The sequence below is a fragment of the Talaromyces marneffei genome, chromosome 1 (genome assembly GCF_009556855.1).
Source record: "Talaromyces marneffei chromosome 1, complete sequence".
NCBI classification, from domain to species: Eukaryota; Fungi; Ascomycota; class Eurotiomycetes; order Eurotiales; family Trichocomaceae; genus Talaromyces; species Talaromyces marneffei.
Window position 1 is genome coordinate 3,634,057 of NC_072348.1, and position 21,872 is coordinate 3,655,928.

At 47.0% G+C, this 21,872-nt stretch overlaps 8 protein-coding genes across 8 annotated transcripts; 4 read left to right on the plus strand and 4 right to left on the minus strand.

Moving 5' to 3' along the window:
- Positions 1-356: 356 nt before the first annotated feature.
- On the plus strand, positions 357-1,177 carry EYB26_001351 (uncharacterized protein; the record flags this gene model as incomplete). The annotated part of the gene is made up of 3 exons (XM_054260662.1): positions 357-578; positions 639-952; positions 1,006-1,177. 3 exons carry the CDS (start codon positions 357-359, stop codon positions 1,175-1,177), a joined length of 708 nt encoding a protein of 235 aa, XP_054116637.1.
- Positions 1,178-2,159: 982 nt separating this feature from the next.
- Positions 2,160-4,308, plus strand: EYB26_001352 (uncharacterized protein; the record flags this gene model as incomplete). The annotated part of the gene is made up of 8 exons (XM_054260663.1): positions 2,160-2,578; positions 2,630-3,019; positions 3,068-3,100; positions 3,153-3,239; positions 3,293-3,814; positions 3,870-4,003; positions 4,111-4,183; positions 4,242-4,308. The coding sequence occupies 8 exons, from the start codon at positions 2,160-2,162 to the stop codon at positions 4,306-4,308; spliced, it is 1,725 nt and encodes a 574-aa protein (XP_054116638.1).
- Positions 4,309-4,516: 208 nt separating this feature from the next.
- EYB26_001353 (uncharacterized protein) lies at positions 4,517-5,364 on the minus strand (the record flags this gene model as incomplete). The annotated part of the gene is made up of 3 exons (XM_054260664.1): positions 4,517-4,867; positions 4,921-5,175; positions 5,248-5,364. 3 exons carry the CDS (start codon positions 5,362-5,364, stop codon positions 4,517-4,519), a joined length of 723 nt encoding a protein of 240 aa, XP_054116639.1.
- An 809-nt stretch (positions 5,365-6,173) lies between these two features.
- Positions 6,174-8,306, minus strand: EYB26_001354 (uncharacterized protein; the record flags this gene model as incomplete). Its single annotated transcript, XM_054260665.1, has 3 exons — positions 6,174-6,191; positions 6,247-8,069; positions 8,120-8,306. The coding sequence occupies 3 exons, from the start codon at positions 8,304-8,306 to the stop codon at positions 6,174-6,176; spliced, it is 2,028 nt and encodes a 675-aa protein (XP_054116640.1).
- A 2,526-nt stretch (positions 8,307-10,832) lies between these two features.
- On the minus strand, positions 10,833-13,585 carry EYB26_001355 (uncharacterized protein; the record flags this gene model as incomplete). The annotated part of the gene is made up of 7 exons (XM_054260666.1): positions 10,833-12,186; positions 12,252-12,552; positions 12,602-12,832; positions 12,883-12,924; positions 12,971-13,070; positions 13,122-13,330; positions 13,387-13,585. 7 exons carry the CDS (start codon positions 13,583-13,585, stop codon positions 10,833-10,835), a joined length of 2,436 nt encoding a protein of 811 aa, XP_054116641.1.
- A 366-nt stretch (positions 13,586-13,951) lies between these two features.
- On the plus strand, positions 13,952-15,560 carry EYB26_001356 (uncharacterized protein; the record flags this gene model as incomplete). Its single annotated transcript, XM_054260667.1, has 3 exons — positions 13,952-14,301; positions 14,359-15,382; positions 15,435-15,560. The coding sequence occupies 3 exons, from the start codon at positions 13,952-13,954 to the stop codon at positions 15,558-15,560; spliced, it is 1,500 nt and encodes a 499-aa protein (XP_054116642.1).
- A 903-nt stretch (positions 15,561-16,463) lies between these two features.
- On the plus strand, positions 16,464-17,240 carry EYB26_001357 (uncharacterized protein; the record flags this gene model as incomplete). Its single annotated transcript, XM_054260668.1, has 1 exon — positions 16,464-17,240. The coding sequence occupies one exon, from the start codon at positions 16,464-16,466 to the stop codon at positions 17,238-17,240; it is 777 nt and encodes a 258-aa protein (XP_054116643.1).
- Positions 17,241-17,997: 757 nt separating this feature from the next.
- Positions 17,998-20,772, minus strand: EYB26_001358 (uncharacterized protein; the record flags this gene model as incomplete). Its single annotated transcript, XM_054260669.1, has 5 exons — positions 17,998-18,440; positions 18,497-19,820; positions 19,873-20,118; positions 20,171-20,615; positions 20,768-20,772. 5 exons carry the CDS (start codon positions 20,770-20,772, stop codon positions 17,998-18,000), a joined length of 2,463 nt encoding a protein of 820 aa, XP_054116644.1.
- Between the last annotated feature and the right edge of the window lie 1,100 nt (positions 20,773-21,872).

Here is a 21,872-nt window from a genome sequence, read left to right on the forward strand (position 1 = left end):
TGTTGGGGCTTGTTCATATTTTGAATTTCCTTTGTATCGACACTTTTTATGACTCTTACGACATCTAGAACTGATATTTTCCATTCATTATTTGACATCTTCACGACGTACTCGACGATTTACAAATTCAGCGATGCTCTTTGGCTTCTGGAAAGTCACTCGCTTTTAAAAGCCAACAATCATTCAAAACAACCATTAGTGAGCAGGTCTCTCGCTACTCGACGTACTCGACGATTTACAAATACTACAACGCTCTTTTGACTTCTGGAAAGTCATTCATTTTTCTTAAAGCCGACAACCATTAGAAGCAACTACTAGCGAGCAGGTCTCTCGCTACTCGAATATATCATATAAACATGAGTGGAAACAGATGGATGAACATCCGGGAGCGACTCTCCAGAGATTCAGTGCAGACACCCTGGCTCTTCATCAAAACCGTACTCCGCGGCATCACAGCCGTACTCGCGCTTATTTCGTTATCGTTTTTTGCAGTTGCGATACCATTGTGGAATAGGAACCTGGAGCATATCAATGGTCCGAATAAAGGGGATTGGCAGGATGGAGTTCCTATTGCGCCTGTGAGTATCCTGTCCTTTCCTTCCTTATAGAAAGGGGTGGTATTGACGAGCGAGCAATAGTTAGCGGTAGCATTCCTGTACAACACCTTCACAAGCATCTACGCCGTACGAACAGCCAAACGCGTCCCCTACGTTTTGGAGTTGATCATGGACTTTGTCATCTGGGCCGCCCTCGTCCCTGCCCTCGTCTTTGCGATTTGGGGCGGGGTTTTCAATGTATGGCAGACTGCCACAACGACCATGGATCCGAATTCGTCGATGATGATGGTGATGTGCGATGTATCCACGAATTTTTGGAGTAGAGAATGCTTTCCGGATTTGTATCCCATGGGGTTGCTTGAGATAGGTGCTATTGCATTTGGGGTTCCTGTCTGGTAAGTTCCCCCCCCTCCCTTCTGGAGGGTTGAAAGAGTGCTAACGGAGTAAGGATATTTCACACGTTTCTCTTCGTGCATGGGATAATCGAACGGTGTACGCGGTCTCGAAGAGTAAACTCCCGAGCGTCGGAAATGATCAAGAATCTCGAGGCAGACAATGGGATGAACAATGCTGGATGGGGGAGGCCTGGCATGAATCCGGGGCCGTACAGATTCTACTAATAGATCCGTTGATACAAAACATGACTTTCTTCCTTCATTTCCTCGGGTCCATCAGACAACCGATAGAATGTAAGATTGAGCGGGATCAGATCAGTCAGTCCACTACCCGCAAGCTCCGCGCGGGCCGCTGCTTCGGCTTTACGCATCGGATATAGGTTGGACACTCAGGAGATAGGGCTGATTTGCTTTCTTGACAAGTCTTTTGATGTATGTACGTACTAAGTTACTACGTAGTTATTGAGCTGTCTTGGCCGTATGATCTTGACTACTGAGATCGCAGTTTATGTGAACGTGGTGGATAAACGGCTATGCATACATACTGTCAACTAATACTATCTTATCACCTGCACGTGGCGCTCATTGCTTGTATCACAATGTTCGGATAGGTACAATTGCAATGCTTCGTATATACGTTGACCGCTAACTCCATAGAGGTACTCTACAGGATTGTATGTACGTAACTGCGTATCCATTTACATTATCCAACATCGGTTAACACGGCTGTTAGCTGCCCTTAGCCTCTTAGGTAGCCCTCGAAAAAGTGCAAACCAAGTTAACCTACTCGACGGAGTAAAGTGGACTATCTCCGCAAGATCCACCAACACGGATTTTGACGCCACGCCAGAATTTCTGGCTTGAACTCTGAAGACCTTGTAGTTATTGTAAGCGTAGACAAATCGTAACTAAGACTTACTGCCTCCGAAGTCAGTCTCTAGTGACAGCCGGCTTCCGTTGCTTCCTCCCCGACGATTTTTCTTTTCTATTTCTTCCCCGCAACGCTCGACTGAGGAGGAATACCGTCATCTCACTCGTCTCTCCCTTTCAATTTGTCAGCACTGATCTTGCTGTCTTGATTACAAATAGAGATCGAGTATAAAGAGAGCCTGGACCACATGCCATTCTAGTCGGCATTGAAAGCTTATATCGGTTGTTGTTGCGCGCGGTGGAGGCCATTGGAATATCCGAATCGACGCTTTCACAAATGGAGGAAAAACACGAAACAGACCGCCATTCCATGTCGTCGACATCGTCGCAATCCATCGAAGAGCGAGATGGGACTACCTTTTCACCCATTGCATCTCCAACAGCACAGCAACATGCCCTGAACACAATGGAATTGCACAAGACCACCTCGAGAACGTCGCGGGCATCCACACATCTCCATCCGACATTGTCGCTGACGGATGGATATACTATCAGTGTTCGAGGGGAGGAAGAGGATGAAGAGGAGGAAGAAGAGATTGAGCAGAGAAAGGAGGAAGGTGTACCGCGTGCACCGGATGCGTCAGCCTCTGAATTGCTGGTAAAATGGGACGAGAATGATCCCGAAAATCCGAAAAATATGAGCTATGTTAGGAAGTGGCTTATTGCGTCGGTTGTTTGTCTAGGCTCTGTTTGCGTGTAGGTTATTTTCTCCATCAGGAAGGCTGGCCAATCGACTGATCGATATAGAACATGCACGTCCTCGGTATATACAATGATCTACGCCCAAGTTACCGAAGAATTCCACTGCTCCAAAGAAGTCGCAACACTCGGCTTGACGACATTCATTTTCGGTCTTGGTATTGGTCCAATGTTTCTAGCTCCCTTGTCCGAATTCTATGGCCGACGTATCATTTATGTCACTTCCTTCACGTTCTATGTCATTTGGATGATTCCATGCGCCGTTGCGCAGAATATTGAGACATTGATTGTTGTGCGCTTCTTTGGTGGGCTTTCTGGCGCCGCGTTTCTGAGCGTGGCAGGAGGCACGGTGGGCGATTTGTTTAATCGCAATGAACTTGCGGCGCCGATGATGGCGTTTACTGCGGCACCATTCTTGGGACCCCAAATCGGTCCATTGTATGTTCTCCTGGATGCCCTATTTGAATAAGGTGCTAACCGTTTTAGGGTTGGTGGGTTTATTAATCAGTATACTGCTTGGTAAGATCACCATTAAAGAACGATTTTGATATAATAAGGCTGACGGACGTAGGCGATGGACGTTCTATACCTTCCTTATCTGGGCCGGAGTTCAGTTGGTTGCATTGTTCTTTTTCGTTCCCGAGACATATCATCCAGTGTAAGCTTTTTTTTTTCTCTCTCGGTCAGATACGACGAGTCTAATGACTGCAGATTGTTGAAACGCAAAGCTATGCGACTCCGCGAAGAGACCGGTGATCAGAGATACATCGCACCAATCGAAAAACTAGACCGAAGCGTCGCCCAGACAGTAATCCGTTCTTGCTACCGGCCCTTCCAACTTCTCACCTTGGAGCCGATGGTATTGTGTCTCTGTCTGTATTCCGCCGTTCTCTTGGGTATTCTGTATCTCTTCTTTGGTGCCTTCAACCTCGTCTTTTCCGAAGTGTACGGCTTCAAGTTATGGCAGGTCGGATGCAGCTTTTTGGGTATCTCGGTTGGCATGATGCTGGCAATTGCAACGGATCCGCTCTGGCGCAAGAACTATCAACGCCTGGAGCGCAACCATATGGCTGCCGTGGGTGAGAAGGGAGAGTCGATGCCCGAATGGCGTCTTCCTCCTGCCATTGCAGGTGCTCCTCCGGTCACCATTGGTATTTTCATTTTCGCCTGGACGGCGTATTCGCATATCCACTGGATTGCGCCGATTATTGGAACGGCGGTGTTTGGAATGGGGTGCGTTTGCCTTATCTCAAGAAATGGATGAAGTGCAAGCTAACTTCTCGTTCAGGGTCATTCTCGTGTATTCCGGAATTTTCACATTCCTGGTCGATGCCTACCCCGAATTCGCAGCTAGTGCTCTGGCAGCCAACAGTTTCGCTCGATCGAGTTTTGCAGGTGTTTTCCCTTTGTTTGGAACATACAGTAAGTTTCCGTCGTTGAGATTAGGTTGCAGCTTGTGTTACCGGCCACGTTGTGCGGATCGGAGAATTAACCTCGAAGTGACTGATTGACTGACGGATCTTCAACAGTGTACAATCGCCTCGGAATTCATTGGGCGTCGAGTCTGTTGGGATTCTTGACGTTTTTGATGCTTCCATTGCCGTGAGTTTCTCCTTTCTTTTCCCCTTATCATCGGGTACACTGACTAACCATCCACTAGATATCTGTTCTTCACATATGGTAAGGAACTGCGAAAGAAGAGCAGATTCGCGACCTCTCGTATTTAAGACGCTTCACCAGATGGGAATCGACGTCGCCTAAAAACTTGTATATTTAAAAAAAGTCTTGCATATTTTTAATGATTATCGGCACAGCATGTAGACATAGAATAGATACCTAATATATTATTCGCATTGACCAATACCCGAATTCTCTCATCTAACTAACTAACTAACCTCTATCATCCGCCGCCCAAACAAGCCTAAGCATTTTCTTTTAAAGCACAGAACTGCCCCCGAAACTCCTCAACCACTCCCTCTCCTTCCTCACGTCCTCCCTATCCCCTTCCTCTTCACCAGCCTGGCTCTGATCAGCCAAATAACTCACATACCCGCTCCTCATAAGACTACTCCTCGCAACCTCACAATCAATCCTGATATCCTCCACGAGCGCTTCACGCGATACGTAGTCGAATTCAGGACGAATATACCCCAGAATCAGGAGATTGAGGTGCGTTGAATAAAAGTCAGGGAGTTTGAAGAATTTCGTCTCCGATTCTGTTGTTGTTGTTGTAGGCGAGGTTGAGGTTGGGCTGGGGGAGGAGAGGGGGGGCATTATATGGATTTCCTGGTAACATTAGTATTGAAAGTAGACGGGGATGAGGAGAAGGGGGAACGGACAATGGATTTAACCTCATTCTTATAGAATGGGTTGTAACCTATGCTCAGCACAGCGGGCAGGATCGTAATCTCTTCCTTCTTTCCTTCTGCCGAAGCCGAGGTGGGGGTAGAAGTTGAAGTTGAAGTTGACGGCTCGATCTTGTTGTACACGAATTGCGCCGGGTCAAGAGCCACGACGCCGTAGTATACCCCCGTCTGGAGGGAGGGATAGGCCGCCAGACCATCTGATGGGATGTTTGCGGTTGGGATACCGAGCTTTACTTCGTTAGATCTTAATGTCCTTGGGGAAAAAAAAAAGGGGGGGGGGATGTTGAGAGAGGGACTGACTTCTTTACTCCCTCGTCCGAAACCCTTGATGACTGGGCCCGAGAGGCGGATGGGATATGGTGCTTCGGGACCTGCGTCGGGGCCTGCGACGGGGTCTCGAGGGCCGTTTGGACGCATTTCGAAGTCGGTGTGATAGTTACAAAGTTTGTAAGATGTCCTAGCGTCTTTTATATTATGTAGATGACGGGACTGATAGAGATGGGATGTCTGACAAATGCAGTGCGGCTCTGTCGTCGGCAGGACAGGCAGTTAGCACCAGACAACAATGGGAGTTAAATCTAAGGATTGTTAGTATGCATTCTTAGATTATGGATATATGTATCTACTTAAACACAAAGAGAGAATGCTTATGCTTACCTGGCTAATCCGAGGAGAAAATGAAATAGTTGATAGAATCAGTCATCCGCGGGGCTGATGCGGAACATTTCTATCATCGCCGAGTGGATCTAAGCGTTTCTAAGCCTCTCTGCGGAACCACCACGAGTTAACACGGAGTGTGTTTATGTACGTATATACTACTACAGCTACAGTCTACATTCATTGATCAAATATGTAAGTAAAAATAAAAAAAATGTCTAGTAATGTACTATTAACACTAATATATGCACCACACACAAAAACAATATACACCTCCGTTCTAGTCTTGTATCCATCCAGTCCGGTCCGCGTTCGCACTTGGTTTGGTTATATGTACAGGAGACACCCGAAAGATATACAAGAAAATAAAGAAGAACCTTGGAAAACTAGACAAAAAATAACAATGAAGAATATGTACGTGTTTGAGAACTTTTTTTGGGATCCGACGAAACGCCTTGTCTGACTGATAGACACCGTACACCTGCCGAGATGATAATCCAAAGGATAGAAAGAAAAGAAAAGGGTATAGAGTCACTCTGATAAGTCGTTTTCTCTTGTGATCGATGTGATCAAATATGCGGTAAAAACTGTGTCATGTTAGTGCATCCACCAAGTCTGAAGGAGAAAAAAAAGGACGCTTACGTTCATAACAATCAACATGGGTATATCAAAAACATCCCTCTTCACCGTCCAACAATAGCTGCATTCCACGCGCCCATCTTTGAATCCCAACCGATTCATCCCAGCCTCCCCGACAATCCCCCCTTTCCCAACGATATGGTGCGTCATGGCCGAATTCCATCGCGAATCATCCGCGTTGACAGAATCCATGTCTTCTTTCGTCTTGTACTTGAGTAATTTGCATGTATTCATGACGCTGCCCCGGGAATCGCCAAAGGCGAGTCGCGCGAAATCTTCGTAGAATTCGATTACGCTGTCGTCGTCCAACAGTTCGGCGAGGAAGACGGGGGCCATGTTGTTTGGGCCAGGTTCTTGGTTGCGCATTCGTCCTCCTGCGCCGCCACGTATTGAAGATGAGGTTGAATCTGATTGAGAGGATGTATTGTTGCCACCGCCTGTGTTGACGTTTAGGTTCGGCTCCTTGCCGAGTAGGACTTCCTTCTTCCATCCAGTCAAGATACTAAACTCCTTTCCAACTGCAGCTACTTCGCCTGTACGGCGACACACGATAGTTGGCGTGCCGCATGCATTGATGAAATCTTCATACTCCCACAACGTGCGCTGAAAACATTTCTCCATGAAGATCAAATCATCCTGATTCAGCGTCTTGGTCGTAGCGATAAAAGATGGTCGGATAGACGCCAAGGCCTTGGCGATGCGCACTGTCTTTGGTGGCGAAAACCGTCTCTTAATAAAAGCAATCAGTTTATGGAATCCGCCGGTGTATGAGTATGGCTCCTTGACACTGTCGTAAATTGCGGAGGGTTCGCGATGGCGTCTTTTATTCGAGTTGGAGTTGTACAGACTTTGCTGGCGCAGATGCGGGGTCGATATCACCGTTTTTGTCTTCATTGGTGAATCGTCAAATTGCGATGGCGCAATTGTTGTCGCATGAGGACTCGTCGTTGACGAAGGACTGGCAAATGTATTGGATCCAATGGCGTATGCATGAGGCGCATCTTGTTGCAACAAATGCATTCCTCCTCCTCCTCCTCCTCCGCCTTGACCGTACAGCCCACTACCAACATTCATCCGAGGATTCGTATTTTGACCCCCGGACCAATCGTTTAGCACGGGATCGCCAAACATGAATGACTGCTGACTAGGACTCTCGGTAGTAAACGCTCCTGGAGGGTTACCAAATTGTTGCGAGTTGCTGCGTTGACCAACCGAGCCTCCTCGCTGGTTGCCGTTGTCACTGGGAGGGGTGTCTCCAGCACCAGTGGCCATATGCCCTAGCATGCCAAATTCCAAAGCACCATATCGATTGCCAAAATTCATACTGGCAAGATCAAAGTTAAACAAGGCTGGATCACTGGGATCGAAAAAGGCACCGAATGAGCCCTGCCCGGCTCCAGACGTCATGTCGTTGGTGGGCTGTGTGAGACTGGGCATAGCCGAGGAAGTAGATATACTAAAAGTAGGCGAAGCAGGTGTTGCAGTAAACGGGCCTGGATTCAGTGCTGCACTGTCTGGTAGAACCGTGTTTGTTGCGTTGTTTGTATCAAACGTGCCGTTGTTGTTATTGTATGAGGGTGTAGACGAAGCATAAATTGTGCCTGATTTTTGCTGCTGTTGTTGCGCATTGTTGGTTCCATTTTGCGTATACTCGGTTGGCGAGATCTTCGGCAAGCCGTTCGCTTGATTGTAGAAGTTGCCCTGAGCACCAGGCACGAGAGCACCGTCTGGGGCATCGTGCAGGTATTTTGCCTTTTTTCGCACACCGTCGTGGCATGCATCCTGCAAACCGCGCTTGATGCATCGTTGACAAGGCCGCTCATCGCCTACAAAATTAGCATCATGAAATTAAGTGCTAGGGCTGGAAAAAACAAACCGCAAGTTAAATGCGCACGTTGACACGCAAAGCACGCACGGCGTGCTTTCTTCCTTCGCGGTCGCGAGGGATCCTTGGAATTCGACGCTGTTTTCGAAGCACCGCCCTCCACTTTAACAGCATCGCCAGATTCATGCTCACTATGATCCGTGGCGGAGGGCAAATCGTCTTTATCGGTGTCCATCATCTGATTATCACGCATTAACCGTCACCTAGTACCGACACCAATTATCTCTCTCTCTCTCTCTCTCTCTCTCTCCCGCTCTCTTAAATTATCCAAGTCTAAAAGTCCAATCCTATCGAAAATGTCGTGATAAATCAGGGCTATTCTCGAACCAGCGCACCAGGTTCTTAGCCCTCGGTAACTCAGTCATCAAACGGGATGATGAGTGTCGCGCGCCGGCAATTAGTCCTTGATGCGACGAGCGGGCAAAGGCACGACAAGATTGGTATGTTGATCACTCGAAGCGGCACGTGGGGGTTTTGTTCATTGAATTGTCGTTGTCGTCCGGGTTTTTGTTTTTTTGGAGGTTCAATGGGCTCTCGGGGGACTTGCGACGAGGGCCGACGGAGTCAGAAGTCGTGCTGGAAAAGTTGGAAGAGTGGAGATTGGTCTGGTTGGAATGCTGGAGGTACGACTGGCCAGACGTCGGTAGAGAGTGGCAGCACACGATTATGTGCAGGAAGATACGGACTAGAGAGCAGAGAAGAGGCACAAAACTCTTTCTCTCGTCTTGTCTCGTGCAAAATCAATCCGTCGGTTTGGAGAACGAGGAAGAGAGAGTCGCTGCGGGGAGCGCAGCCAATAACGGTCCAATCGGTCGGCTATATGAGAATTAGTCACACACCTACGGAGAGAGTCCCGAGTCGCTCTGTTAGTAGTAACTTGGTACCATTTACTCCGGACACTTCTATTTAGAGTTACTATAAGCTTGTTTCTCGTTCTGTTTCTCGTTCTGTTTTGTTTCATTTCATTTTCTTTCTTTATTCTTCAGAGACTCTTCAACCAGATCCCCACGGTGGGCGCCCTCGTGGCTGTCCGTTGATCAAAGAAACGGTTTCTAGTCCCCGAGAAGACAAGCACTTAATATTTTAGCGTGACGAAACAAGAAAAATGCAGATAAAATGCCTCATTCCTTTGCGCCGGAGAATATGTACGCAGTCTTGCTATTTCTCGCGTGGCAGTATGTAAGTGCTAAGTTAAGTGTTGGCAAGTGTACGGACATCCATCCCTGCATGGGACAAAGCGTGTACAGCCAGTCTGTACGTAGACGGGAGTACTGTGCACCTACTGTGGTAGTCTATACCGAAATTCTGTATTGCCATTACCGGTAGACGGCCTCTGCGCTGACTGCCCATGTGGCCGTGTGGTAAGTATGGTACCACCGCGTATACTATACTGTGTAGTAACAATACTCGCTGATTGGCCCGCGAGTCAGCGACCAATGCGGAAATCCCTCACGAGGCTTTCTTTCCTTCTTTCTCGTCTTCATCGTGTTGTTGCATCTCTACTACCGTAACTACGTCGTAGAGCCAGCATTTGGCTCCTGTTATTTTATTGGTGTAATGTACATGCGTACTGGCCCGTGGTTCTTTCTTCACCGTTGACTTTGTTTGGCGATCGGCTATTGTGGGGAATCGCTGTCATCGGATAGGTTAGTTACCTATGCCCATGGATACGTAGTCAACTTCAACGGTCAACGGGTTTAAACACAAAAATATATCATCAGAATCTACAACAAAATAGGATACAGACTATGATCGCTTATATGCCAACAAGATACGAGCCGAGGCTCAAACATCCAATGTAACTGTGACATACTTGCATGTTTGCCTGCAGTCTAGAGTCCTAGATCTGACGTCCGTGTGTTTGTTTTGCCCTCGAGTCGTCTACTCTGTAGTATACACAGTATCTTCGGATAAATGTTCCTGGCTCGGGACTCGGGTGGCCCTATGCAGATTGATCCAGGCACAGATCACGTACTGAAGGTAGTGGTGTGGGTAGCACCAGTCAAGCCTCGGAACATGGATATATATATATATACGTATATATATTTACCTTGAACGCAAATCTGGGGTCAACTGCCCATTCCGGGGTTAGATACGTAATAGAGTCCCCCCACTCGCTGTGCTCCAGGAACTTTCAAAATACGGTGGAGTTCCAAGGTTATGGATTGATGTAATTGATCCTGATACAGTAAGTTATATAGAGGTACCTACCTAGGAACCGGCTCGTACACATGATAATGATTGGGTGATCTGGATAGCCGACAAAAACACTGCGAACCACGCTCGCTCTGCTAATCACAGGTAAACTAAAACCCAGCATTTTCACTTATTCAAACCATAACAAAAAATTACATTTCACAATTCACATAGCCGTGCTGCTTCTCTTCACTGGCGTCGTTCCGAGTTTGCCCGGCACTGTCGACTTTGCATGATAGCTAGCCCTAATAGCGACCCAATGACCATCCTACACAACTACTTGGGCACTCAGCAGGATAGGGTTTGTGTCTGTAAGTCTGAACATACCTGCCCAGGTAGGCAAGTAAACTAATCCATGGTATCTTGCACTGCCCTACATTGATTCTATCAATTGATGAGAAGAAACAAAGAGAAAAGAGAAAAAGGTACTCGGATTACTTGATTAAATAGTTCTCTTGTAGTTAACTAAGTTAACTAGTTAGCTAGTTAAGTTAACTAGATCTATGCCTCAATAGTTGAGGCTGAGCTCTCTTATACTAGGACTCACGCCACCCTTGCTCTGTAACGTACATAGACTAGCCCTCTGAGCAAGTGGGATGATGTCTTCGATATTCCCTCCTGAATTGTGATCGCTGGCAAGTCCTGCGACAACCACGCCTAGCAATGTGTCGCCCGCCCCGTTTACGCTCACCACATCTTGGTCAGCGAGGACCGTCTCTGGAGGGAATAGACGCATATAAACGCCTCCAACCAATTCGTTGCCGCTTGGTACAGAAAGAGGAGTTCGAGAGATAATGTACGGCGCATAATCGGGTGACGTCAAGCGCGCATCTCCGCGAGGTAAGAGTTGCGTGAGGAGCACGCCCTGAGGTCCTAATTTGATGAGGAGGGAGGGAATAAACGGAAGTAGTTGAATACTCTGCTGTGGAATGCCAGCGTCGACTAAGGAAGGAGATGTAACTGACACGAGCAAGTCTCGAGATCCCGCGGCGGAGAGGTTGAGCTCGTTGATGATATTCCACCATTCCGGAGATTCGAATAATCCCTTGTCACGGGCCGTGGAGTACATGGATATAAGCTCGAGTTCGTTGGGCGCGACAAGGTCAACTTTTGAGCGAGGAACGGTATCTGAAGGTCCGATGATACCAGAAGTTTTCCCCTCTGCTAGTTGAGTAAAAAGCCTAGTAGCCTTCGCGGTAGAGACGGGCTCAAAGGCAACACGAGCCCCGACCTTTGGACCCAGTTCGATCCATTTGGCCATCACGGCTGGATTCCAATTTCCATCCACCACAATCCAATTTGGTCGTGCTTGCGCGACTATAGATCCCCAGAAGCCTTCCATGTCAAGCTCATTTTCTGGGAGCTCCATAATGGCCATATCCGCCATGGCTATGAAAAGATCTTTCTTGGAGTCGTTGATGGCAACGTATTGAGCCGTCCTCATACCCAAGGAGGGAGACAAGATCTGAATACCTGTAGTCCCTAGACCCTCATGCTCAATACCGGCGAGAGCTGCTTTCCCGCTCAGATCATCAGCAACAACACTGCAGAAGAGAGTCTTGCTTCCAATATAGTTTGCAGCAATCGCAACATTGTAACCTACCCCCCCTAGACTTTGCTCAATCGTAGCTGGGTTCGAAGTCTGCACAGAAGGGTTGACTGTGGCTTTCTGACTCGCCAAAGGGGCAAAATCACAGGATAAATCAATAGCAAGTGAGCCAGCGACTAGCATGTCTACCTTTTCCACACTGCCAAGAGCTGGTACGGGTGTGCTTACAGTCTCTACGCTTTCTGTATCATGCGTCGGCGCTGTGACTGACGAGCTAAGGGATGGCGTTGGAACATGACTCACTGGTATTGATCTATTGACGTAGGTACAACACCAATCAGCACAAGTCTTCTGTGATGTGTCTTCCGAATGGCTCACCGATGTTCTGGCTTTCTGTGAACTTGTTCGAGTTTCATCAACTCGACAGCTACGTTTGTTGCGCGTTGCACATTCGATTCAATAAGCGCGCGATTTGCTGGAATACTGGTGCCACCAGTGAGTTCTTTGATTTTTGCGAGGATAAAAGGCGTGTTGTCGCTTCCGTGAAATCCTTCGGCTGCAGCCGTTTTGACTGCCTCATCAATGACTCTGTCCATCTCGGTTTTTGGTATAGAGAACTCTTCCGGGACAGGATTTGCAAAGTGTATTCCCGATGTCAAGCCCAGTTGGTTCTGAGCATCTACGTAAATTAGCCATGTTTACTTTTCTTGCGGGTGACAATAACTTACAGATCATCGCCGCTGCATCGCGCTCATTCTGAATCACCTTGGGACTTCGTATTCCACTATCACGAGTCCAGAACGCCGGGTAATCGACGTGGCCTTTTCGGCCGTCTGCAAAGGTGCCAACCAGGACACCTTCAGTTTCGAGATATTCAAGAGTTTTGGGGATGTCCAAAAAGCTCTTGCAGCCGGAACTGACTACAGCAACAGGCGTTCTTCCTAGTTCCGTCAAATCGGCTATTTCTCAATTAGTGTTGTTCTCCAAAGCTTGTTTCTGATTTTCATACCTGATATATCCATTGACACTTCTGCTCCTCGATGAACGCCACCTACTCGTGTTAGTTGGTGTTACTGCATCAGTTGAGACGTACATACCTAGACCACCAGTACCAAAAACCTTGATGCCAGCCAGATGAGCTAGAATCATGGTTCCTGAAACGGTAGTACCTCCATGAATACGGTTGCCTGCGAAACCCTTCAATTCAATTAGCATCTCTCAGCCTTTATAACCTCTAGAAAAACTCACTAGTCCACAAATGTAGCCAAGGTCACGCCGTGAGACTTTGAGTGCGCTTTTCGTTTGAGCACTAGCTGCCACTTCAATAATCTCTTGGGCGTCTAAACCCACGCGAGCTACACCATCGAACACTGCAATTGTCGCAGGAATGCCACCATTTTTCCGCACGACTGATTCAAGTAGCGATGCAAGCGCTACATTATCTGGGTATGGGAAACCTAGACTGCCATTAGCTGGCTGAAACCGACGACTGAAACGGATGAAGTATAGCTACCGTGTGTATATATGGTCGACTCTAGTGCAACCACTGGCTGGCCAGTAGCTATGGCATCTTTGACTTCTTCCGATACTTGGAAAAATCTACTCTTGGCAAATTCACAAGCCTTGCTGGAGATATGTCTGTAGGAAAGAAATCGTGTAGGTAGTGATGTTCTGGGCCAGCTGCGAAGCCGTGCAGCACGGGCGATTGCCATAGTAGCCACCAAGTTGTATTCAATCACAGCATACTAAGCTTTAATTCCGATGATACCGAGGGTCTTTGTGTGTTATGGTTGAGATATGACTGTCAATTATGATAAAATGAAAGGTCAATCCCCGCAGGATACATATGATACATGACGATGCGGAGTGCACCAAGTGGCCGAAGCGGTCACCGTATACCGCCGCGGAGGGCCACCTAAGCTCTTTCCCCATCTCAACAGTTGCTCCAACAGCTTCACTTCTACTCACTTTCCCTCAATTCAATTACATCGCCCCATTGTCAAACGGCATAGATAGCAGCGAGATATCATCGATATATATACAGCTACAACAGACCCATTGTGGTCATCCTGGTCACAATGAGATTCCTCAGCATTGCCGCTGGCTTACTGTCGACAAGTTACAGTATACTAGCTTGCGCGGCCGAGTCCAGCAATAGTAATGCGCAAACCCTTCTTGCCAAGGACTTTAAACCCCCTCAGGTTTTCAAGAATACGAATTTAGTGCGAAACACAAACTTGGAAAAAGGATACGTCCGTGAAACGATCAATGTGGTGGTGCAGAATACAGACAAGAAGCCACAAAGCGACTATTATGTGCCATTTCCAGCTGATGTGTTCAGCCACATTGGAGGATTTGAAGTGCGCAATAAGAAGTCTCCAGAGAAAGGAAGCTTTCCAGTGACAGCTGTAGAGGTCGATGGTGACAGGTTCGTTTGTTTGACAGGTCGTCAATGCCAACTGAGTTGCTGACAATGCATTAGCAGCCCTCAATTCTATAAAATCCAGTTCCCGGAGCCCCTTTCGCCATCCTCGCAAACGACCCTCAGTATCTCATACTATATTCTGAATTCTTTTAGCCCTCTGCCCAAATCTATTGGACAATCGGATTCGCAATTCTTGACATACACCCTAAATGCCTATGCGCCATCCGCCTACGAGGTCGAGACACAAAAGACCAAAGTCAAGTTCCCAACTCCGCATGTTCCCGAGTACACCACGACATCGAAATTGAAGACTGGAAACGACCCGGAGAAGCAAGGAAGTACCTTAACGTATGGACCCTACACCAAGGTGGCACCGGGCTCCACGTATCCCCTTACCTTCCGTTTCGAATCTACAAAGCCCGTTCTTGCTAGCTCTCTGTTGGAGCGCGATATTGAAGTTTCTCACTGGGGAGGCAACCTAGCCATAGAGGAACGCTACTGGCTTCGGAACGACGGTGCAAACTTGTCCAAGAACTTTGACCGTGTTGAATGGGCCCGTCAATCTTACGGGTCAGGTGCAAGCTCAGCATTGCAGGAGCTCAAATACCCGCTTAAGCCCGGATCGGTGGATCCTTATTTCACAGATGACGTCGGTAACGTCTCTACAAGTCGTTACCGCCCTGGAAACCCGGGTCGCGAAGCTCATCTCGAGTTGAAGCCTAGGTATCCAGTCTTTGGTGGTTGGAAATACAGTTTCCGTGTGGGATGGAACAACCATCTTTCCTCGTTCTTGCGCAAAGTCGGTGCCGAATCGTACGTTCTCAAGGTGCCCTTTGTTGAAGGCCCCAAGACCGCTGAAGGTATTCAATACGATCACGTCGTTGTTCGTGTAGTTCTGCCCGAGGGTGCAACAGATGTTAAGTATGAAATCTTGGAAGGCGATGCACCAAATGGTCTCCCAGATTCATCGTATATCCAATCTAGCATTTCAAAGCACCGCACGTATATGGACACGATTGGCCGAACGGCATTGACTCTCAAAGTTGATAACCTGTCAGACGAGGCGAGGGATTCACAACTATTGGTATGTTTCATGTTATTCCTTCTTTGGCCGACAATTACTAACAACTACAAAGGTCACATATACCTACCCCTTTACAGCTGGACTTCGCAAGCCTCTAACCGTCGCTGCGGGTCTTTTCAGCGTCTTTGTTGGTGTGTGGTTCATTGGAAGCTTAGATGTGAGCATCAAGAAGCGGTAAAGTGTTTGCTCAAATAAAGAGATGTTGAATAAATAAGTTTGTTTTATGACTCGACTTGTTGTTTTCAGTTTTCATTTCCTTCGTGTATACCATATAGTTCCAAGTTTCATGCAATCCAAAATTTGTCGCTCAGTTTGAGGAGATAGAGCTGAAGTCCGTTTTGCTTTTTCAAACATTTATCATCAATCTAGACCACGGCCAGTGACCCTATCGAGTTCAAGTGCATTCATTATTCATCAACCAATCGTATCCGAATGAGTAGGGTCAAACCTCGGCTGCCTTGAGGCTTGGTTCTCGTGGTTTCGTAAATAGTGCTCTTAATAGGACAATGCCATAGTACTCGAAACGGCCTCAATGCTTCGAAGGAAAGGATTGTATCAAGCTCAGTGACACAATGGTATGGTGTGTGTGCATCAGATCAGCTGAGGACTAAAGAAACTGGTCACTTTCTAATCAAGAACAATGAGCATTATAGACCTATATACAGCATCCTTAGATGTTTGCATATAAACTAGACCTCGAACGGCCTCCCAACTGTTTCTCAGTATATTCAAATCATTAAACTGAAGCAGGAACTGATGACTGGTGGCAGGTATGAGTACCTGGATGCACAAAGTGCTTACCTACCTTGACCAGAAAGGCAAAGACTCCTACGTCCAGTCGGACCTCGACCGGCTGTGCCTTGCTCTCACATGCAAGTCCTTGTTTAAAATCATAGACTGCTGGCCCCTTGCAGCGGAATTGAGGAATTCGACTCGAGCTCGGCCCCGATGGATCTACGACAGATACTACCCCTGGGAGAAAGCGGGTAGAGAGCGTTGGGAGCTTCTGAGAAGGCTGGAAAATGCGAATTGGCGTCGTTATATGGGATGTTACAAGCTTCATCCAGTCAACGAATTCAGCATGCTGGACTTGTGGACCCCCGCCGATCGACGAACGTGCTTTTTTGGAAAGCTTGTGGGCGTTGTTCGTCTCTGCCCTTGTATTGAGATGACCTTTAGAGACAAGGTGAGGATTACTAAGGAATTAATACGGCTACAACGAGAGCAACAACCAGCAGCACAGCCAGAGGGAAGTAACGAAGCCCAACGTGGCGACGACCACAACAAAGGGTTTTTACTAGGATTTGACCCGGCCACTGGCCAACACCAATGTATTCATGAATGCAATGATCACTGGCGTCAGAGCCAAAGGATTAAAGCGCAACGCAACCTCAAATTTGGTCTTGATGAAGAACACAACCTCGTTTTGGAAACAGAGTACCAAGTTACGGACTTGCAGTCAATCCCGGGTCAGTCGATGGGCACTCAACTATTGTGCCCCCATATACAAGTTACGAAGGGTATACACAACATCATATATGTCAAACGATGGCCAAAGGCATTACGCATAAGGTCCGGGAGGAGAATGAAACTGGTGCAATCCTACCCGGGTTCGTTCTCTTGCGTGTGGTGCCTAACGACTATCTCCAACGTGCAGGAGAAACGGTATCTTGATTCTTTTCATCCTAGAGACTTCACTTTTTCAACTAGGAGATGCCTAGGCAATGCTATGGAGCACGCTGATAATATTTGGTATCAGCAGACCGAAACTTCCATTGAAAATCAGGTTTGGCAGCAGCGACGACGAAATGGATACTATACCGATTCCAGGGTATTCCATTACCATGAATCCATTTAATAGTTTGTTCGATTTGTGTAAGGTTGAATGTACCTTAGGTACCTGCGTGAGATTTTGGCGTCCAGATTTGGGAAATTAGCCCTAAGTCTTGGCACCGAATTACTTCTTAATGCCTACCGGACTCGCATACGGCCATCTATTTTCCTTTTTTTCAAAGTATATCACTGTTTATAGTGGTGCCTGGATTAGGCATGGTGTCTGCTCAATGGTTGTAGATGTCACATGGAGTTACTGGCCAAACGTTCAATTGCCAAAAGGTCTTCAACTGGCCTGACTATACATGCCTATATATATCAAGGGATGTGTTCGAGTTATTATCACAAAGCTCTCTTACATACCTACCATTCCATTACCTGGCAAGCATCGATTGAAAAGCCTCAAATCAATAAAGATGAGTTTTGAAAGGAAAAATGGGGATTTGTCTTGTTTGTGGTTGTATCGTGGTTTCGGTGCCATTGGGTTTCTGACTGTTTCGAAAGGTTCTTGGAGCAACTGGTCTGTATTTTTAACAAGTCACCTAGGTTGTTATAGAATATTGTTTTGAAATTTCATGTTCACTTTATACTTCTAGTATTGGCTCTCATTCATGTAGCCAATATGCAATCATGTAACGTGAAATTTCAGATATGTAAGTAATCTATCTCATGCATATATTCTCAGTTTGTACATTTTGTACAGATCGTCGTCGCTCTATGACACCACATCTAGCAAGCATGCCGTGCCTTAAAAACCCAAGAATAGACAGACATAAAAGAAATCACAGCTCCAAACCACGAAGACTGTCGGCATCCACGGTCGTCTGATTTACCTTATCCGCTTGATATACAGGATGATACTGCTGATCATTACCAGACACAAGTTGGCCGTGTTTCGCCCTCAGGATGAAATTGACCAACACAGCCGCTACCAATCCCAGACAAAGGAAGGTGGGACCCCATTTTTCGTAATAGATGCGTTTAACATCCCGTCTTTTACGGATCTTGTCCACACGCCAGACGTATAGTATCACAGAGTAGAGAAGGCATATGACGGCAATGATGCTGAAAACCCATGCCGATGCGAATGTCACGTAGTCACTGCCAAAGTTGAGAAGGGTCGCTGCTATGGAGCCGATCAAGATTGAGAATTCGAGCCAGGAAAGGAACGTGCGTTCAGCAGCAAAGTAAACTTTTGGTTCGACGCGGATGGGGACGTGAATGCCTGTATTCATTTGTTAGATGTTTCTGCGGAACTTAAGGAGATGTATTAATACTTACGTTTACCCTTGGGAGCAGTGAAGCGCTTCACTGTGCGTCTGCCGTTTCCGAGAATGGTGATTCCATTGCTTGTCCCTTCGGGCATCGGCGTAGCTCGTGGTCGAGGCGTGATAGCCTTCAAAACTTCCCAGGTGATATGCCCTGTGCGCTGAAGATAGCTGCTCAACAACATACGGTAATAGTACATCCCTCCGATACGACGCGCCTCTTCGAGCACATCATCCGAGAAATCAGACTCGTCATCCGAGTCATACAATGGATAGTCCTCATCACCAGCAAGGAAATCAGCAGCGACACGTTCTTCGACATCTAACTCGTTACGGGTCGCCTGTAGCGTGTCATTGTTGCGTTCATCGTTGGCAACGGCTTGAATAGTACTGATATTGCTTGTCTGATCACCATGTACGTCAATCTCGTCATCTGTCTCATCATCCTCCTCGTCAATCATGTCCGAAGTGGATAAGCTCGTGCTCTGCGCCGGCCGTTCAATACCATATTTGCGCGTAATGGGCTTTCGGATGTCGACGTCCATTTGCGGGAACCAGAAAGGCAAGAGATGAATCTTGTCAGGAAATACAGTCGCGCATCCGTGGATAAACTTGCTGAATTTAGGAACGGCCTCTACTAGATGACTGGCGGTGAGGTCGCGAATCCACTGAGGGGGTTCCTGTCCAGCTTGGGTTTGGAGTTTGACTTCCAAAACTGCGTAGGGAAATCTTTCAATATCCTCTGGTGGTAGTTGACGGAATGGCCAGTCGATTCCAATATCCATACGCCGCCAGTTATCACCAGAACGTCTTCTGCCGTCTAGATTGTCTTCACGAATCATGCTCAATTCAGTATCCAAAGAAATTCGGACACGGGCATCGCCTGGCAATTGGAATGCAGTACGATGGTAGAATGTCCGGCAAACAGGCATGAGGTGGCGAGTAACTACACGGTACTGAATCTCCTTTGCAAGAGCTTCCCAGTCGGCTATTTGCTGTTCTGTCTTCTTGCCTTCTTTTCTCATTTTCTCAAAGACGGCTCCGACTGTCATCTCGCCAGACAAGTATGCATTGACGTATTTTTCCTTTATGGGGAACCGCGCCTTGACAGATTTTTCTCCGGTCCAGTCCTCCCGATGCGTCTTGCGTTCGACGAAGATTTGGTCAACGTCCATCCCACCGTACCATCTTAGTCGAATAGCCTCTGCGCCTTCTGTCTTTAGAAGACGGCCTTTATACAGCTCCCATGTTTCTGGGTTGTCATAATAGATCGAAGAAATGGCAGAATCCTTTTCCTCGAATTCTTTGCTGGGGTTGAACACAAGGACAGGAAGATGCTATAATGGACATAAGCTTTGCCTGAAGTCAAAACAGTGGTTGTGAACAAACCTTGAGGATAATCAATTTCAACTCGGTGATGTTGTCGGGATGTACCCAGTACTTGGTGGTCTGTCGCACAAAGTTTTGCTGTCCACCGCCTGCAGACGAATCACCCTTGACGGGGTTACCCTTGGTTCTGACCAGGTCGTAGAGATGTGAAAGTTTTACAACGAACGCGTCATAATTGTCCTTGAAAAATGGCTTGGCATTCAATCGGGCAGCGAACACGGGCTTCAAGTACCACCTCGTTTGTTTCTGTGCGGTGTTAGTACAGGAATCGCAAGCTGTGGTTCAAAATCAAACCTACATCATGCTTCTTGATAATCTTCTGGAACCCAGTGTAATTCAATTGCGTGAATTTGGCCAGATCATGGACATCAGCAATGATATCACTCAAATCAGCCTCAAGCAACAGAAAATCCTCATCGGTCGGCCTATCTGCCGCACGACGAGAATTGGAAGACTCCAACCGACCCACCACATGGTTAACCTCCTGCTCACTCGCCTTAATCCGCTGAATAATCTCTTTACTCTTCAAACTTTGAAAAGTAGCGACTTTATCCAGTTCGCTTTCCAACAAGGCTACAAACCGTCTTTCGTCGGCTTCCGTCCATGGTTTACGGTCTGGTTTCGGGTTTGCGGGGGTTGGCTCGGTCACATATTCTGTTTTGAGGGCGTCCTTAAGATCTTCGTAGGCGATATAGTGCCAGAAATAGTCCTTGATCATGGACGAACGGAGCTGTTCGCCGAACCTATGTTGTGTTACGCTCGGGTTAGCTTATCTGTTCTTTGCGCTATGCGGCCTGCATGTTCATCGACCAGCTACGAGGAACGTAGATATGCGAGGAATGCGTCTGCAGACATCTTTTTGCGACTTTTTTCTTCTTTTCTTTCTGAGACTTACTTCATGTTGGGGAATTGGAAATATTCAGCACTGCACAATTGCTAATGAGAATCCCCAGTTGTGATGGGAAAGTAGGGTGGTGGTACGAGCGCACAGGTCGCCGCCGGATATGCGTATCAATCGTCGTAGCTTGGGTCGTTATCTCAAATCATGCACGATAAGAGACAGAGATTGTAGTATTGCACGACGTCATTCCACAGTACACACTCAATTGAACAAGATACAAGAGTTTCCAACAGTGGAAGTACATGCGACAACCCAACTGTCGATACAATAGTGTGAGGCACTGGACTCGACACGAAGAATCGAAGTGAACAGCGAGAAAGAAGAGAAAGCGGAAGAGAAACTTCGACAAGCAAAGCGGAGCAAGTTGACCGGATCCATCACAACTTCGGTCCAGAATGCAGATTGAGTTTCATGGGGTATTTTTCGTCCCCGTACGGTGAAACATTTGCCACATTACTCCCTCATACGGCCATACACGGTAAATTCACCCAATTGACTTTCGAAACTAGTCGACGTCACAGTATATGCAATACAGATACAGTCAAATACAGAAATCAGTCCACGTTCTCCTCGTGCCGTCGTTTTCTCGCATTGTATTCGAGCTCATTTGCGTACATGGTTGTACAAAAATAGGACAACTAGTCCGTAGTTAGTTAACTTTAACTAACTAGCTAAAATGGTCAAGTTAACTAACTAGTTAGTTAGTTAACTAACATGATACAATGACTAACGCATATCTCAGCCCAGCAGCCAATGGAAATGTCTGGATGACTCACGTTCGATCTACAACGGCGAGCTTGGAGCCTCTTTGGGACTAGCTTGAACCTTGTCCTAGTATTGTATTGTAACGCCGGTGTAAAGTAACTAACTAATATTTGCCCAGATTATGTTACGTAGTATGTCGATGTCTGTGCAGATGATATCATTCAGTGTATAGTTTATTAGGGCTGGTTGTAACTACCCTAAAATATACTACATACGTTACATAAACTAAACTTCAAAGCTCTGAGGACCCATCCCATACCCGTGATTCTCGTCAAGTCCATGCCCAACTAATTAAAACCGAAAAGAAAAAGGACAGCTTAAAATGAACCGGTAT